General features: G+C 36.6%; 1 protein-coding gene across 4 annotated transcripts in view; it reads left to right on the top strand.

Annotated features, from left to right (window-relative positions):
* LOC126183505 (carbohydrate sulfotransferase 5-like) overlaps positions 1-17,788 on the top strand; it is a 332,383-nt gene that overhangs the window by 271,806 nt on the left and 42,789 nt on the right. For all 4 annotated transcript variants that reach the window (XM_049925552.1, XM_049925553.1, XM_049925551.1 and 1 more), the window contains 2 exons: positions 886-1,084; positions 10,082-10,261. In XM_049925552.1, coding sequence (XP_049781509.1) covers positions 886-1,084; positions 10,082-10,261 — 379 coding nt within the window. The remainder of the gene's footprint in view (positions 1-885; positions 1,085-10,081; positions 10,262-17,788) is intronic.

Here is a 17,788-nt window from a genome sequence, read left to right on the forward strand (position 1 = left end):
TCTTCACACAACTCTTACATGTCATATTAATCCACATGAATCCACGAGATGATGGAGGTTTAAACCTCTGAAACTATTAAATAAATAAATAAATAAATTGTGATCAGTAACAGTAAACTTGTTGTTCCATTTGGTTCGATATTCACACCTGTCAGTGTTGTAATCAGTGTCATATCACTATTCTTGAAGTCATAGGGTATATGTGCCATATTCATACATATAAGTTCACTTGATGATGATGGTTTAAATATCCAAAACACACCATGGAAATAAATAAAGTTATTGATAACAGTAAATTCATTGTATCATTTGATATAAGTAACAGTCATGTTAAAGCATTAACAAAAATGTTCACATTTAAAATCACTGTGTTGTTGACCTAAATATTTCATCATAACTGTATCTCAGGCTTTGAGGAAAAATTTCTGGCCGTATTGATATGGATATTTTTGCTTCCTCCAAACCCTGTCATGTGAATACTATGATAGCTGTTGCAGTGATTGAATGTCATTAATTTTCCCTCTTTCGACATGTTTCCTCATGCACTTTCTTGGCATGTATCTGCTGAAAAAAGAAAAACTGCCAACTCTAAAACTTGCTCAATAAAATTAATTTTTTTCCATGTTAGTTGTCATAACCTCAAATTGTGTATCCTTAATGGCAGTAAGAATATTTTATCTGTGGTTTGAATATTATTTTTATATGCTGATAATAAGTGCTACTGAAATGTTATTGTGTTGAGATACTGAGGTATTTCAATATAACTACATCTCATGCATCACATAAATAAATAAAAACATAGAAAAAAAATCTTTATAGGTCATAGTTTACAAACTGTTTTATTCCTCCTTAAGCAGTGCAGTGAAACTCTATGTATAATTTCAGATCACTACCTCGAATATGGAAAATATCATGTGTGGTTATTTACCCACAATACTCGGCTGTGGGAGCAATGTCAGCAGCACCCTTCATTGTGCTGGCTGCCAGAATTCCTAAACCCATTCTGTCGACTCTTCCCATTTCAGAGCATGAAGACTGTACGACTAAAGTTAAGCCTTGCTGAACGCCTTCTTGCTGACAAAAGGTGAGTTCTAGCATGTTCTTATAAATTTGTTTGTTTTGAATGCCATTAGTTATCATATGGTCATTTTAAGAATATTTGATAAAAGGCAGTGTAGGCAACACATTACAGTTAATTTTGATAATTTATAGTAACTTTAAAAGTTTTTCTGTAGAGACCATATGACCTTTCCCAAATAATCATCTTAAAACATATATTGCTTTGCTTGTTCTAAAACTTCTTAGGTAGCAATCCTAAACAAGCTTCTTCTAGATCATCAGTCATATATGATTGCAATTGGCAGCAGGGTATTTCTTTCTATTTTTTTTTTTTTTAAAGTAAGAACTTCCCCAAAGATGAATTTAGAGGAAACATAGGCTAAGTAGCTCAGAAAACAGTATACAGTGATGGATATTCATGATTAAACGATAAATAACATGATGTTGTCTTTTATAGTCTTTGCCTTCCAGGCTTTGATGAGAGAGTGAAACTGTTAATCAGTATGCCAATTAGGAATAATAGATTTCCACATATGTTATTTCTCGGGTTATTTTTTGCCAGCATTGTTAGTATTCACTGAACAGAATGTCTGGTGATTCAGTTTTCATTAAGTAGTGACATCATGTAGAACAGTAACGTCTTTATGATAAATTTCAGTACTCACATGTCACAAGACATGAGCTAGTACCTTTGTTCATTAGGTGGCTTATAGTAATTACTTCATGACTGTTAAGTTCCCATATAACTGAAAATAGGAATTGTGTTACCTCTAGGTCAATTTTTTCCATCAACACTTCCAATACTGCTATAAAGTATAGTCATTTGTAGGGAGAAAAGTGAAAGATAGAATAAATTATTAAGAAAGGTCAAAATAAATGTATGAACAGCAAAGAAAAACTGTAGCAGTTGCCATGCAATACAGAGAAAACATGTAGGCAGACTGTTGTCAACTCTGTTGTGATGTAGGATTGCATCAGTTGCTTCTAGAAGATTTTTACAATAACAGATTATTAACTTAACTACATCAATGTTATGCACTTCAACAATTGTTTTAACTGTATACTAAGTTTGCATAAAAGTTGGTAGTTCGTTACTCCTCATGATTCCACATTTCTGAACATGAAGTTTTGTAATTACAGTGTTTGCCATCTACTTTACTTTTTATGTGCCATGCTTCAGAGGTACCAACATTTACTTTGTTTCATCGTATGTAAAATATAGGTGTTACTAAACAAGTAACATGAAAAGTCTTTTATATTTCAAATTTTATAAGAGTATTACATCTGTACTAATGAGGAAAAACCTTCATGCTGCAGGAACTTCACTAATGGTATCTGTACCAGTTGTACGTAGGTACTCAGAGCACAATAACTGTTTAAAATTAATACAGTAGCTTAAATCTAAGTGTGTGAGTCTTCTTTTTCTATTTTTATTTCAGTTTTCTTCACATTTCTGGAACTCTGAATGTGAGAGATGCAAAAAGAAATGCTTATTAAATCTGAGTGAGATGACTTTTAGTCCATGTGCCTTAATCTCAGGATAAAAATATGAAGGTCCTGAAGAGCCACATGTGAGAAAATTATGTTATATCATTTAGAACCATGAAAAGGTGTGAGTGAGCACTTAATTTTTCATTTTTAATATAAATTCATTGATGAACAGATACTTTTTTTTAAAAAAAGAGGGGGAGATAAATAATAGAAAACCCAGCTTTTACATTAAGAGATGTATTAAATAATTTATTTATTGAAGTAAAATAATGATCTGTAAGCTTTCTGTGGTTTCAAAACAGGTGCAGCTTACACAAAGTAACTTGGTTAATGCTGTTAACATTGGTAGTGCATGTTTCTGATTTGAAGCATTGTATTTGTTCCCTCGTAGATGGATGCTATAATGAAATATATATTTGAGTTCATCCATGTGAAGACCTTTTTTCATTTTTAAGAAAGACAGTGACTGCAACTTAACATATCTAGGTAATTCTATGGTCAGCCAGGGATTTTCTAAATGGTCTTGGCAGAAGTTCCTGGTTTCTGAACCATAGACTTTTAAATATTGAAATGTTACTCCTGTCTTTTCTAAAAAAATTAAATGTTAAAAAAATCTTACGCACTGCTGTAGCGTTGAAAGTAAATATGGTAGATGGTTATCTTTAGGTATAAATTAATTCTGCTTCAGAAGAAAAAACTAATAAGTAAGGGAAAAGAAGGCACAGAAAAACATTGATTGACAACCAACAGAGGGAAATATCTCTACCACTGACATATTACAAAAATGAAAAGTATAGAAGTGGACACCATTTCCTTTCTCCAAATCATAACCAATAAGCATACTTTATGCAGATAACAATGAGGGATATAAATCAAGAAATACTGGTTTTGCACACATATTCAGTTCACTGGATTAGGCCTTGCCTGTGACCTCAACTGCTACTTAAAATCATACAGACTATCAAGACACCTTCTTTGCTTTTATCAAAGGCAATTCATACAGATGTTTCATATAATAATTTTAATTTGTAAGATATTTATACACCACTTGTGAGTACACAGCAGGTGTTGTAGTTCCAGTCAAAGACGAAAGCGTTTGTGTGTAAATTCTGATTGTCAAAGGCCTTTTGGGTACACAAAAAATTTTGTATGTCTGTCTGATGCATACAAAAATAAATGAGGAGGGTTTTCTGACAAGTGAACAGGCCACCTATGGATGCCTATGTGAGAAGCATTGCCAGATTTAGTCCAAACACTCATAGCAATTGTCCCTGTGCTTTCTTGATAGTCACTTCAGATGTGAGTCACACCAGGAACTGCACCTGAATTCAAAAGGCATGCCTGTCAAAATAATTGAGATACATGGCAACAGTACATTTACTCCTGCAAATTTTTCGCTTAAAATTGTAGTTTTGATGATATTTTTCATCACCTTTCCCTCTGAGAACTTGGTACCATTGCAAAGTTGTGGATTTATGTTTCACAGAAATGATATGCATGTCAGTTTTTAATATTAAAATATGTGGTGACACCCCTTACAAATCAAGTGAATTCAAGAATTCAGGTGGAAAAGTAACAACTTAGTTTTGATTCATTACAGTATTAATGGGCTAATATGTTGTTAGTTTGCTTGGTATCTCATTGTGAATATTGAGCTTGATGGCAGTGTTGCCATTGTTTTTAGCCTCTAATATATCACATACAGTGAGCCACTCATGATTTTTTTTTAAATTCATTGTGATATTTGGAAAATTTTGTGAATGAACTCATGTGTGCTTTACAAAACAATCAGCAGATGCATCATGTTGTAGTCATACAAAGTCAATTTTTTATGTGTAACCATATAAAACAGATTATGTGAGACATTCAGTAGCTTTATCAGTGGCTGCTGAATGCAGTATGACTGCTAGAGTAGTTTGTTGAAAATTACCAGGAAATAAAATGAATGCACCACTGAAGAGCCATTCATTTCCTCTCATGCCTTTGAGTGCATGATGAAGCACTTCCAGTGCTTTCTTGCACACCACAGTACATTTGTTCTTTTCAGTGAGTTGATTGGAGTACTCAACCTGTTTCAGAATTTTTGTTGATATTTTGTTTTGGTGTCTCATTGATTTTCATATTCATTTCCAATTTCAGTGCTGAATGCACTGTTAGGCCATCATCCAGAAGTGTTGCTGCAATTTCAGATAATGCAATTGCCAGTGCAATATTTTTTCATAAGCATATGGTTTCCAAAATAAGTGAAATAAGAAAAGTTTGGCCTGTGCTTCGAGGCACATCTAGGAAATACAACCTGCAATTTTGGCTTGTAATTTCATATGCTATGCATTGTTTTGGAACCAACTTTGAAAGTTTCATTTCAACAATTGTACCCTATTCATCAGCATCAAAGTGTGTTTCTGATAGTAAACCACAACTGAAAAGGCCATTTTCAGATCAATTCAGCATGGCCATTCCTAAATGTACAAGTGCTATGTTAGCAATTGCCAGTTTACTTAATTCAAACCAATGCCACATTATATATATTTCATGTGAATTGAGTGTCCAGATTCTTATTCATAGAGGGAAACAATGTAAGATGTCTTTACTCATGTAGTCTTTGCATTTTTCTCAAAGATGAATGGGAAGCACATTTTCAATATATTGCAGATAATGTGCATATTTGTTGTGGTTCAGCTGTTTTTGATGCATCAGTGACTGAAGTGTCCCACTCTGCATCATTTCTCAGACATTCACTTCTTGGCAAGCTTCGTTATAAGTGACACATTCTTGATTGTTTACTGGTCTCAGTTCTTCTCAGTGTTGGTCTGCATATGTTGATTAATAGTAATTGCAAGTTGTAGCATTCTGCATTGTTTGGGTGAATAGCATACAGATGTCCTAATATGATGGTCAAATATAATCGAGTTGCTCTGTGACTGCTTTACCTTGTTTGTAATATTGAAACTTGTTCGCTGGTGCATTCCGTGTGTTGTATGTTCACACTTCAGGATGAAGTAGCATCTTATGCTGTCATATTCACACAGTGAGAACAGCGCAGTTAACAGTCTTGGAGGTGGTGACAAAGCCATTGCATGTGCATTTTCTGTAGTGAAAAAAAAATCTGTCCATTATCAAGGTGCTCGGCCCGTAAACAGCTGTTGGATGTTGTGCATGGATTGGAAATGATAAAATGCACTATACTGCACCATTGCTACTAATGTAGTGTGGCAGTTAGTAGCAATAAGTTTCATTGAGAGAGACAGTTGAATTTCTCACTCCAGAATTGCCATATTACCTCCTTTATTAACATATTTGCAAATGTATTTGATCAATGTCACCAAACTGCAATACTTGACACTGATATGTACTATGTACACTTTCAAGAGCACCTGTCACTATGGTACAACTCAGTGATTACTGACTTCAGCATAATTGCTCTGTACTTTTAAAATGATGAATTTGCCACCATCTTCAGTTGACCATCACTGATACAGAGGATATACAGCAATGTCACTGATAGTCTCAGCAAGTAAGTCTCTTGGGTATCACTTCATGCATTTCCCAACAGATGTGCATGGTGAATGGTTGTTGAGTAAGCCATGTTGATCATGAATCATGTTATTGGTGATGACTTCAAATAAGTCAGCATTAGTATTAACATCTTGCATTTCTGCTGAGATGACTTGATCAGTTTGATGTGGTGTGACTTTTTTGATCAACCAGATAAAATGTGTGCATATGGCCATCCCCCTTTTTTTCTTTTTTTGGTCATTCAGTGGAATACATACTAAAGTGTATCTCTCCAAAAACATGAGGCTTGACAATTAAATTAATTAAAGATTTCAATTTTTGTTTGAATAAAACTGTGTAAATATCATGACCATCTGAAGACGATTGTCCAGTTAACAAAAGTACTTCTATATCAGCCCACATATGATTTTATGTGAATGAAATAATCTAATCTGGGTGGCTGTATGCATGAACATATGTCATTGCATTGTCTGCATAGTCATGCATGAGCCATGGACTCCCTGTAAAAATGGCCAGTAGTATGACAATTTTTCCCAATTCCCCAGGATTCACTTTGCCATCATTAACAACTGCATCACTTAAATTAATGTCCTGTTTAGAGAACAACTTAGTTTTATTTAATTGAATGTAAATAAGTTGTTGGGTTTTGATTTTTGCATACATATAGCTAATCTATTGATGAAACAACTATCAACATTTCAAAACATGATTTTCTGTGTTTTCATGAAATCATCAATCAGTATGAATAATAATTCATACTTCTGTCTTTCTTATTTGTTCCCTTGTGTATTTGTTGATTCCTCAATTTGATGTTGAAATGATATCTTCTCCTTGCCAAAATAAAATTGGATACTGGAGTCCACATATGAGTAATGAGTTTCTGAAACTTTCTGAACATCATCCTTTCTGTGATGAAGAATTGTACCACATGAGTTAAATTATTCACCAACTGAAATGACTGCCACTTCATCAAATGTTGGTACATTGAACTATCTTTCATGTTGCCTGTTATGTGTTTTGTCAGCTCTAATTACAATACTGTCATCATCAGCTAGCGTTTACTCAACTGCAGTTCTGAAAAACTGAATTAATTTATTGTGTTCACCATATAAAGTTTTTAAGGTAGCAGCAGTTCCTTGTTTAGTGCCAGTCTTGAATCAATAATGTTGCTTTATTTGCTCATCAGTGAAATAAATTTGAAGAAATTTGTGAATGGTGGTAGTGATCATTGATGGTGAAAAATTTGTCCTGCACCTAGAATTTTGTCATGTAATTCTCATGCATGATATTTGTTGCACCAAATGATGTCATTTAGTAACATGAATTTTACTTGTGTATGCTTGGCAAGAAATGTTTCAATTGGTTTGTGTCACATGATACCAACACTGATAATGATTTGGGTAGTGAATGTGATTCTGGCAGCTCCAATTTCCCAACCATGCAGCACAGTACTGGTTTTTCAGTCTTAAATTTGGGAGCACTGCAGGGCACACACAATTTATTCCATTTTTTCCAGTAATCACACTGGATGAAGACCGCAGTCATAGTTAGCATAATAATGGAACACACCAAGATGTAAATCAGCATGCAGTGTTCCTCGAGCAGTTTCCAGTATTTCATCACATTGCTTGTTTCTTTCAGACAAATGGACTTCAGCATTGCATACTCTAAATGTTTCCAGTCTTGCTTCCGGTTGCTTTCCTGTTACTGAAGCTCTTGATGTCTTTTTCTCTCAGGCTGTAGATGTAGGTCAGCCATTCACTTTTTATGTGGCTACCATAATTGATTTTACAGTAAAAATAATAATTTGTGATGACTAATACAAAATCATCTGGACAGAGAAAATAAAATGCATGTGATATCTGTTATGTTATGTTGACTGTCTATTGGAGTTCCATGATCAGCCCCACTTGTTATGTCACACACAAACTGAAATGTTGCTGTTTGCATTTCATTCAATTCAGTTATGCCATGCATGCACACTCATACACTGACAACACAAGAACAACTGCTAAACAATATGAAATATACACATATGTTAAAATGGCTGACACACCACCTATTGTAAGCTGGATGTACTAAGTCAGAAGTTGTTGTGGGCCTACACACAAAAGCTTGCTAAAATTTCATTGTTGAAATGACACAGATCGCCTGTTGTTGAAATGGTTGCACCAGTTCGGAAAACTAAGTAGATAGGTGCTCAACAACTCGCCAAAGTTTCATTGCAATTACATGGATTGTATATTGATTAGTCAAGAGCTGAAAAAGAGTCGTATGGTTTACTGAAATATGTGTTTGTGTACAAATATCAGTGTCACCATTTTTTAAAGCAAAACTAATTAATTAGTCTATGTTGCTCTCATTTATGAACTTGCAGACAAAAGATTTGAGTGTTCTAACTACTCACTTTGTCTGTTAATATGTACCTGTATGTAGCAAAAATCCATACAATTATGGCACTAAATTTATTTCTGTATTTAAAGAAAGAGATTTAACAGTAATTCTGTGGTTTAGCTGTAGACATGTGAGTTATGTGTCAATAGGAATATACTTCGCTGGCCATTAAAACTGCAACACTGTGAAGACGGCATGCAACAAACATCAGATTGGCATGAAATGTACTACTGTGCCTGTATATGCAAATGATTGCCATTCCAGCACAACTGCGCAAAATATATTGCAATTACACCATTTATGTTTTGTATGTAAGGAAAGGTTACACAGCACATTTCTCATTCCAAAATTGCATTTGAAAGTTAGTTGTTTGTGAGAATATCATTTTATGCCTCATGTAAAAGGAGAAATGTCAACTAGCACATGCCAGAATTCAACAGCAGCCATGGTCATCATTCTTGTAAATTGCCATTCATGTCAATTGGAATCCCTTGGCTCATCCTGATACAATGTTGATGCACCCATAGTTAATGTCATGCAGGCGTTCAATGGCCATACACAGCTAATGCTTGAGAGGGCAGACATATTGATTGCCTGGCTGTGCAAAATCATAGTCATGTCGGATACCTTTTGTCAGGAAGTGAGCTTGTTTGCGGAAGGACAAGTGTTCTTGACTTCTGGAACACCACAGAGTGCTAGCATGGCAACTGTTGCTGTGGCTTCCATTCACGCAGCAGCAGGGAGAGATACACAACATTGGTGCAGCTGATGACTTCACTGGATACATGAGTGGCTTCACATCATATTTCATACGAGTCCCAGATTTGCTTGCAGCATCACAGTGGACATATCCTTGTGCGGAGGCTCCAAGGAGAACAAACATTGCCAGATTGTGTTCATCATTGTCACATGAGACCAGCACCTGAACTGATGCTAGAGGATGTCATTGGTTACACAGCACAATCACCTCTGGTTCACATAGCCACTAATTTTCAGACAGGTGTTACATTTATGAAGAGTTAAGGCCAGTGGCTGTTGCATAATTTCAAAGTTTATCTTTCAATAAAATAACACAGAACTGCATTATGCCCACACTGTCATGACAATCTTAATACAGTGTGTGTTTGTCTGCTGCCCTGGCCAACAAATTCTACTTGTCCTTCACACATTGAAAACATGTGCTAATGGGCTGGCAAAAGACCAACATACCACAATTCAAAAGCCTCTATGAGTGATCAACTCTTGCATAAAACTGAAGTGGCCCAGAATTGAAGAGACCTATATATCTCATCCAAGCTCAGTTTGACCCAATGCTTAGCTGAGTTGGAGCTGTTTGTGGCTGCTAGATGTGGCTGAAGTGTGTACTAAATTTTGTACCTAAAAAAAATTAATCATGCATTCTTCCTACCACAATGTATACACACAATGAATGAAATTTTATTATTTGCTATCATTCATGGTGTTGCAGTTTAAATAACCAGTTGTCTATATGATGCTTCCAATGCTTTAACGAAAATTTCTCTCTCTCATTGATCAGATAAACCTGTTATCACATTGTTTCCTTAACTTTTCTTTACTGTACCAGAGAGGAAATTAATTGCCACTTCTTTGTGCTTTTAAGTCTGAATGTACGAGTTTTGCTGCTGGTGCGTGATCCTCGTGGCACTTTGCAGTCTCGTAAGCATCGCTCATGGTGTCCGGGAAGTCCTGACTGTAGTGAACCCAGGATTCTGTGCAGTGATCTCATTGCTGATTATGAATCTGCTAAGGAGTTTGCTGTAAAATATCCCAATCGTTTCAGGTTTGTCCTTTTTTTAGTTTATCAGTATACTGACATGCTTATAAACTCAGATTTCCACCATATGCCAATTGCTATTTAATGGCATTCTCTGTAGAAGTATTTTGTAAGTAGTTGATTTAAAGTTGTAATGCACAGTTATTTAGCTATTTTTGTGTTTCAAGGTTCATGTTTATGAAATATTGTTGTGTTTCACAATGCATAAAATTATTTAACAAAGTAAAAAATATTTGGAATGAATAGATACATACTAAAAACTCATATTCAGTGCAACAAAGACTGTAAGAGTGTTTCCTACCAACAGATTGAAAGGAAACAAGATGAAATAGGTTGGTTGGTTGGTTGTTGGGGAAGGAGACCAGACAGCGAGGTCATCGGTCTCATTGGATTAAGGAAGGACGGGGAAGGAAGTCGGCCGTGCCCTTTGAAAGGAACCATCCCGGCATTTGCCTGGAGCGATTTAGGGAAATCACGGAAAACCTAAATCAGGATGGCCGGACGCGGGATTGAACCGTCGTCCTCCCGAATGCGAGTCCAGTGTCTAACCACTGCGCCACCTCGCTCGGTGATGAAATAGGGTAGCAGAGTATGTTGGCATGCAAATATAGGTCTTTTAGGATAGAGACATCCCACCACAGGCCTGATAAGATACCTTCTGAGTCCAGGCAGAATAGCATTTGTGACAGAAGACTGGAGAAAGAAAATGTTAATATAGTATTAGTTAAATGAAAGAGCATCTATGGAAAGCTCCTGGAACTAATCTCCCCTGTAAACAGTAACAATGATAACATAGGTCCAGGGATTTAAAAAAAATGGCTGGAACAAGATGTCAGTAGCAATTAAGTTCTAATTTACAATTGGAATGTACCGGGTGATCAAAAAGTCAGAATAAATTTGAAAACTTAATAGACCATGGAGTAATGTAGATAGAGAGGTAAAAATTGACGCACATGCTTGGAATGAAATGGGGTTTTATTAGAACCTCCCCATATTGCTAGACGCGTGAAAGATCTCGTGTGTACGTCGTGTGGTGATGATCATGTGCTCAGCAACCACTTTCATCATGCTTAGCCTCCCAGGTCCCCAGACCTCAGTCCGTGTGATTATTGGCTTTGGGGTTACCAGAAGTCATAAGTGTATCGTGATCGACCGACATCTCTAGGGATGCTGAAAGACAACATCCGATGACGATGCCTCACCATAACTCCGGACATGCTTTACACTGCTGTTCACAACATTATTCCTTGACTACAGCTATTGTTGAGGAATGATGGTGGGCATATTGAGCATTTCCAGTAAAGAACATCATCTTTGTTTTGTCTTACTTTGTTATGCAAATTATTGCTATTCTGATCAGATGAAGCGCCATCTGTCGCACATTTTTTGAACTTTTGTATTTTTTTGGTCCTAATAAAACCCCATGTCATTCCAAGTATGTGTGTCAATTTGTACCTCTTTATCTACATTATTCCATGATTTATTCAGTTTTCAAATTTGTACTGACTTTTTGATCACCCGGTATATCGCAGAGAGAGGTTTAAGGCTGGTGGTGGAGGCATTTTTATAGCCATAAAAAATACAATAGCATCTAGTGAGATTAGCGCACATAACCAGAGAAAAATAATTTGGGTAGGGGCGAGTGTTAAAGGTGGATCAAACATGGTCAATGGATGCTTTTATCGAACCCCTGCCTCAGCAGCAGCAGCAGCAGCAGCAGTAGCAGAATAGTTGAGGGGACATTAGGAGAATATTTAGCATCAATTTCCTTATTCCAGGTGGAGATTTTAACTTGCCATCTATAGACTGAGAATGGAAGTGATGAGGTATGAGGGACAGAAAACCGTGTGAAATTGTTCTAAGTGCTTTGCCCAAAAATTACCTTGAGCAATTAACCAGAGAAAAATCTTGTGAAGATAATATCTTAGACTTGCTGGAGGCAAAGAGACCCAAACTTTTCAATTCAGCATAGAACAGGGAATCGGTGATCTTACGGCCATTAAAACATCACTGAGTACAGCTGTAAGTAGGAATACAACGAAGGGCAGGAAGATCTTTCTGCTTAGCAAGAGTGACAAGAAATGGATTTCAGATCACCTGAGCAGTCAGCACAAGAATTTCATCTCCAACACTATCAATGTTGAATATCAATGGACAAAATTCAAGAGCATAATGCAGTAGACTGCAGGCAGGTTGTTGTTGTTGTGGTTTTCAGTCCTGAGACTGGTTTGATGCAGCTCTCCATGCTGCTCTATCCTGTGCAAGCTTCTTCATCTACCAGTACCTACTGCAACCTACATCCTTCTGAATCTGCTTAATGTATTTATCTCTTGGTCTCCCTCTACGATTTTTACCCTCCACGCTGCCCTCCAATGCTAAATTTGTGATCCCTTGATGCCTCAAAACATGTCCTTCCAATCGACCCCTTCTTCTAGTCAAGTTGTGCCACAAACTTCTCTTCTCCCCAATCCTATTCAATACCTCCTCATTAGTTACGTGATCTACCCACCTTATCTTCAGCATTCTTCTGTAGCACCACATTTCGAAAGCTTCTATTCTCTTCTTGGCCAAACTTGTTATCGTCCATGTTTCACTTCCATACATGGCTACACTCCATACAAATACTTTCAGAAATGACTTCCTGACACTTAAATCTATACTCGACGTTAACAAATTTCTCTTCTTCAGAAACGATTTTATTGCCATTGCCAGTCTACATTTGATATCCTCTCTACTTCGACTATCATCAGTTATTTTATTCCCCAAATAGCAAAACTCCTTTACTACTTTAAGTGTCTCATTTCCTAATCTAATTCCCTCAGCAGCACCCGATTTAATTTGACTACATTCTATTATCCATGTTTTGCTTTTGTTGATGTTCATCTTATATCCTCCTTTCAAGACACTGTCCATTCCGTTCAACTGCTCTTCCAAGTCCTTTGCTGTCTCTGACAGAATTACAATGTCATCGGCGAACCTCAAAGTTTTTACTTCTGCAGGTATGTGCAGAGAAAAGTTGAGAGGGATGGAAAGGCTGTGGTTTGACAGCCATATTAGAAAACTGTTGTGATAGCAGAGAGGCCTTCACTGCCAATTTAAACTCAGCCAAAGCTTCACAGACAACAAAAATTAAATGAAGCCAAAATTAGTGTAAGGAGAGCCAGGCATGAACCATTCAACAAATTTGAAAGTAAAATTATGTCTACCAACTTGACAGATAATAATAGGATGTTCTGGTATTATTTTAACTCGGTAAACAGATCAAAGCCATCTGTCAAGAGTCTCTGTGACCATAATAGCACTTAAACTGTGGATGACACAAAAAATACCAAAATACTAAAAGTCTTTTTCCCAGTGTGGTTCACAGAGGAAGATCACACTGAAGTGATTCCTGTAAATTGTCACACAAATGAAAAAATGGCCAATATTGAAATAAGTGATTATGGGATAGAAAAGCAACTGAAATCACTCAACAGAAGGAAGGACACTGGATCTGATGGGAAAGGGCACTGGATCTGATGGGATACCAATAGAATTATAGGTAGAGTATGTGAAAAACTCACCCTTCTTCTTGCAGCAGTGTACCATTGATCTGTGGAAGAGTGAAGTGTTCCTGATGATTAGAACAAAGCACAGGTCAATCCCATTTTCAAGACCAGGTGCACAAAGCCTATATCTCTGATGTCGGTCAGTTGTAAAATTTTATAACATATTTTTTATGTTCAGGTATTATTACATTTCTAGAAGCCAAAAAGTCCTCTTTACAAGCCAACATAGGTTCAAAAAACAATGATTGTCTGAAACCAGCTTTCTCTGTTCATCTGTGAGGCCCAGAAAGCAGCAGATACAAGCACCCAGGTAGATACCATGCTCCTTGACTTCCAGAATGCATTTGATACAGTTTGGCACTGCTGCCTAATGAACAGAATGCAAGTGTACAGAATATCGGACAAACTGTGTGATTGGGTTGAAGAGTTTCTAGAAAACAGAACACAGCATGTTGTTCTGAACAGAGAGAAGTCTTCAGACATAGAAACAATTTTGGGTGTGCTCCAGGGGAGTGTTATAAAACCATTAATTTTCACAAAATATATAAATGACTTAGTAGATAATGTTGACAGTTCCCGAAGGCTTTTCATGTATGATGCCATCATATATGGGAAAGTTGCAATGCTAGAAAATTGTTGTGAAATGCAGGAAGACCTGCAGAGGATCAATGCATGGTGCAAGGAGTTGCAATTGACCCTCAACATAAACAAATGAAATGTATTTTGAATACATGGACAGAAGACCTTTTATTATGCAATTATACTCTTGCAGAACAATCACTGGAAGTAGTTACTCCCATAAAATATTTAAGAGTAGATTTGAAATGTAATGACCTCATAAAATTAACTGTCTGCAAAGAAGCTGCCAGAATCCTCAGGAAATGTAGTCCATCACTGACGGGAATAACTTACAAAACATTTGTTCAAACAATATTTGCATATTGCTCATCAGTATAGGATCTGTACCAGATAGGACTGATAGAGGAAATTGAGATGATCCAAAGACGAGCAGCACGTTTCATTACAGGTTCATTTAGCAAGCATGAAAGTGTGACAGAAATGATCAGCTAGCTCTAGTGGCAGGTGCTTCAAGAAAGGCATTCTGCATCGTAGTGTAGTTAATTGTTAAAGCCCCGAGAGTGCGTGTTTGTGCAAGAATAAAAAAATATATTTGTCCCTCTTACATATATCTCGTGAGAAGACCACAAGGAGAAAATTAGGGAGATTCAAGCCGATATGGAGGCTTACCAGCAATCGTTCTTCCCACAAACTATTTGCGTTGTAACAGGAAAGGGGTGACATGAAAGTAGTATGCAAAGCAAAAAGTACCCTTTACCACATACAGCAAGGTAATTTGCAGAGTACAGAAGTAGGTATAGATCTAAATGTAGAATTAATGTTAAGAATAAACTTTTGAATGAATGTAAGACTGTCAAAGCAAGGAGTTCCTTTATATGTAATAGAGAGAGAACTTTTGAAAAATAGAAGTGTGTTTGTTTCAAAGAAAGAATGTGGAAGATTAGTGTTTAATGTCACATCAACAGTGAGGTCATCAGAGATGGAGGACTAGCACAGATTAGGTAAGGGCGAGGAAGGAAATCAGCCTTGCCCTTTCAAAGGAACCATCCCAGCATTTGCCTTAAGCAATTGAGGGAAATCTTGGAAAACGAAAACTGGATGATCAGCCGGGAATTTGAACCACCATTGTCTCAAATGTCAGTCTAGTGTGCTAACCACTGAGTCACCTCTCACTGTGTCTGCTTCAAAAACCAGTGCTGAGTTCACCTAGGAAATTATACTAGATAGACACAGAAGGTTGTTCAGTTAATTTCATTCTTAGTTATGTATCCTACAGACAATATTCGCAGTAAGGTTTATGATGTGGGATGTGTCAATTGAACAAAAGTTGTACACACACTTGTTATCATAAATAAGTATTAATTGCTTATTTCTGTTCAAGTATTCTTCTGTAGGAAAGAACAAGTTGTTAAGTAGAAACAACTTTAATCTTTAACTTTAATAATATTGAAGACAGTTGAGAGATACATACCAAATAAATTAATAAGCGTTTGTACCAATCCCCCGTGATACACAAAACAGGTCAGAACTCTGGCGCAGAAGCAACAAAAAAAGCATGCCACACTTAAAAGAATGCAGAGTCTCCAAGATTGGTGATGTTTCACTGAATATTGAAACTTAGCATGAACTTCAATGCCAGATGCTTTCAACAGCTTCTGCAACAAAACTCTGACTAGAAATCTGGCAGAAAATCCAAAGATATAATGGCTGTATGTAAAGTACACCACTGGCAAGAGACAATCAAAATCTTCACTGTGCGATAGCAATGGTAATATTACCAATGGCAGTGCCATTAAAGCAGAGTTACTAAACACAGTTTTACAAAATTCCTTCACCAAAGAAGATGAAGTAAATATTCCAGAATTAAAATCAAGAACAGCTGCCAACATGACTAACTTAGAAGTAGGTATCTCGGGTGTAGTGAAGGAGCTTAAATCAAGTAGTAAATGCAAGGCTTCAGTTCATTTAAGAGTATGCTGATACAATATACATATACAACTGCTTGTTCATCAACAAATTTGTATATAAAGACTGGAAATTTGTACAGGTCACAACAATATTCAAGAAAGAAAATAGAAGTAATCCACTGAATTCCAGACCCATGTCACTGATGGTGATTTGCAGTAGGATTTTGGAACAAATACTATGTTTAAACACTATGAATTACCCTGAAGAAAGTAATGTAATGAGAAATAGTCAGCACAGTTTCAGAAAATATTGTTCTTGTGAAACATAGTTAGTTGCTTATTGACATGAAGTAATGAGTGCTATTGACATTTGGTATCAAACTGATTCCATGTTTTTAAATTTCCATGAAGTTTTTGACACCAGCCCTCGCAAGCAACTTCTTATCAAACTGTGTGGCTATGGAGTCATCAAGTAAAACAGAATTTAAACACAGCATTCCCCAAGAAAGACCTTTTTCTGGTTCTGATTTATATAAATGATGTAGAAGATAGTCTGAACGTCCCTGTTAGATGGTTTGCAGATGATGCTGTCACTTATCATGTTTTAAAGTCATGAGATGATCAAAACCAACTGTATAATTATTTAGACAAGATGTCTGTATGGTGCAAAAAGTGGCAATTGACTCTAACCAATGAAAAGTGTGAGGTCATGTACATGATGACTAAAAGGAATCTGTTAAATTTTGTGTTGTTGTTGTGGTCTTCAGTCCTGAGACTGGTTTGATGCAGCTCTCCATGCTACTCTACCCTGTGCAAGCTTCTTCATCTCCCAGTACCTACTGCAACCTACATTCTTCTGAATCCGCTTAGTGTATTCATCTCTTGGTATCCCTCTATGATTTTTACCCTCCACGCTGCCTTCCAATACTAAATTAGTGATCCCTTGATGCCTCAGAATATGTCCTAACAACCGATCCCTTCTTCTACTCAAGTTGTGCCACAAACTTCTCTTCTCCCCAATTCTATTCAATACCTCCTCATTAGTTATGTGATCCACCCATCTAATCTTCAGCATTCTTCTGTAGCACCACATTTTAAAAGCTTCTATTCTCTTCTTGTCTGAACTATTTATTGTCCATGTTTCACTTCCATACATGGCTACACTCCACACAAATACTTTCAGAAACGACTTCCTGACATTTAAATCTATGCTCGATGTTAACAAATGTTTCTTCTTCAGAAACGCTTTCCTCGCCACTGCCAGTCTACATTTTATATCCTCTTTACTGTGACCATCATCAGTTATTTTGCTCCCCAAATAGCAAAACTCCTTTACTACTTTAAGTGTCTCATTTCCTAATCTAATTCCCTCAGCATCACCAGACTTAATTCGACTGCATTCCATTATCCTCGTTTTGCTTTTGTTGATGTTCATCTTATACCCTCCTTTCAAGACACTGTCCATTCTGTTCAACTGCTCTTCCAAGTCCATTGCTGTC

Source organism: Schistocerca cancellata, chromosome 4 (assembly GCF_023864275.1).
Source record: "Schistocerca cancellata isolate TAMUIC-IGC-003103 chromosome 4, iqSchCanc2.1, whole genome shotgun sequence".
Lineage (NCBI taxonomy): Eukaryota > Metazoa > Arthropoda > Insecta > Orthoptera > Acrididae > Schistocerca > Schistocerca cancellata.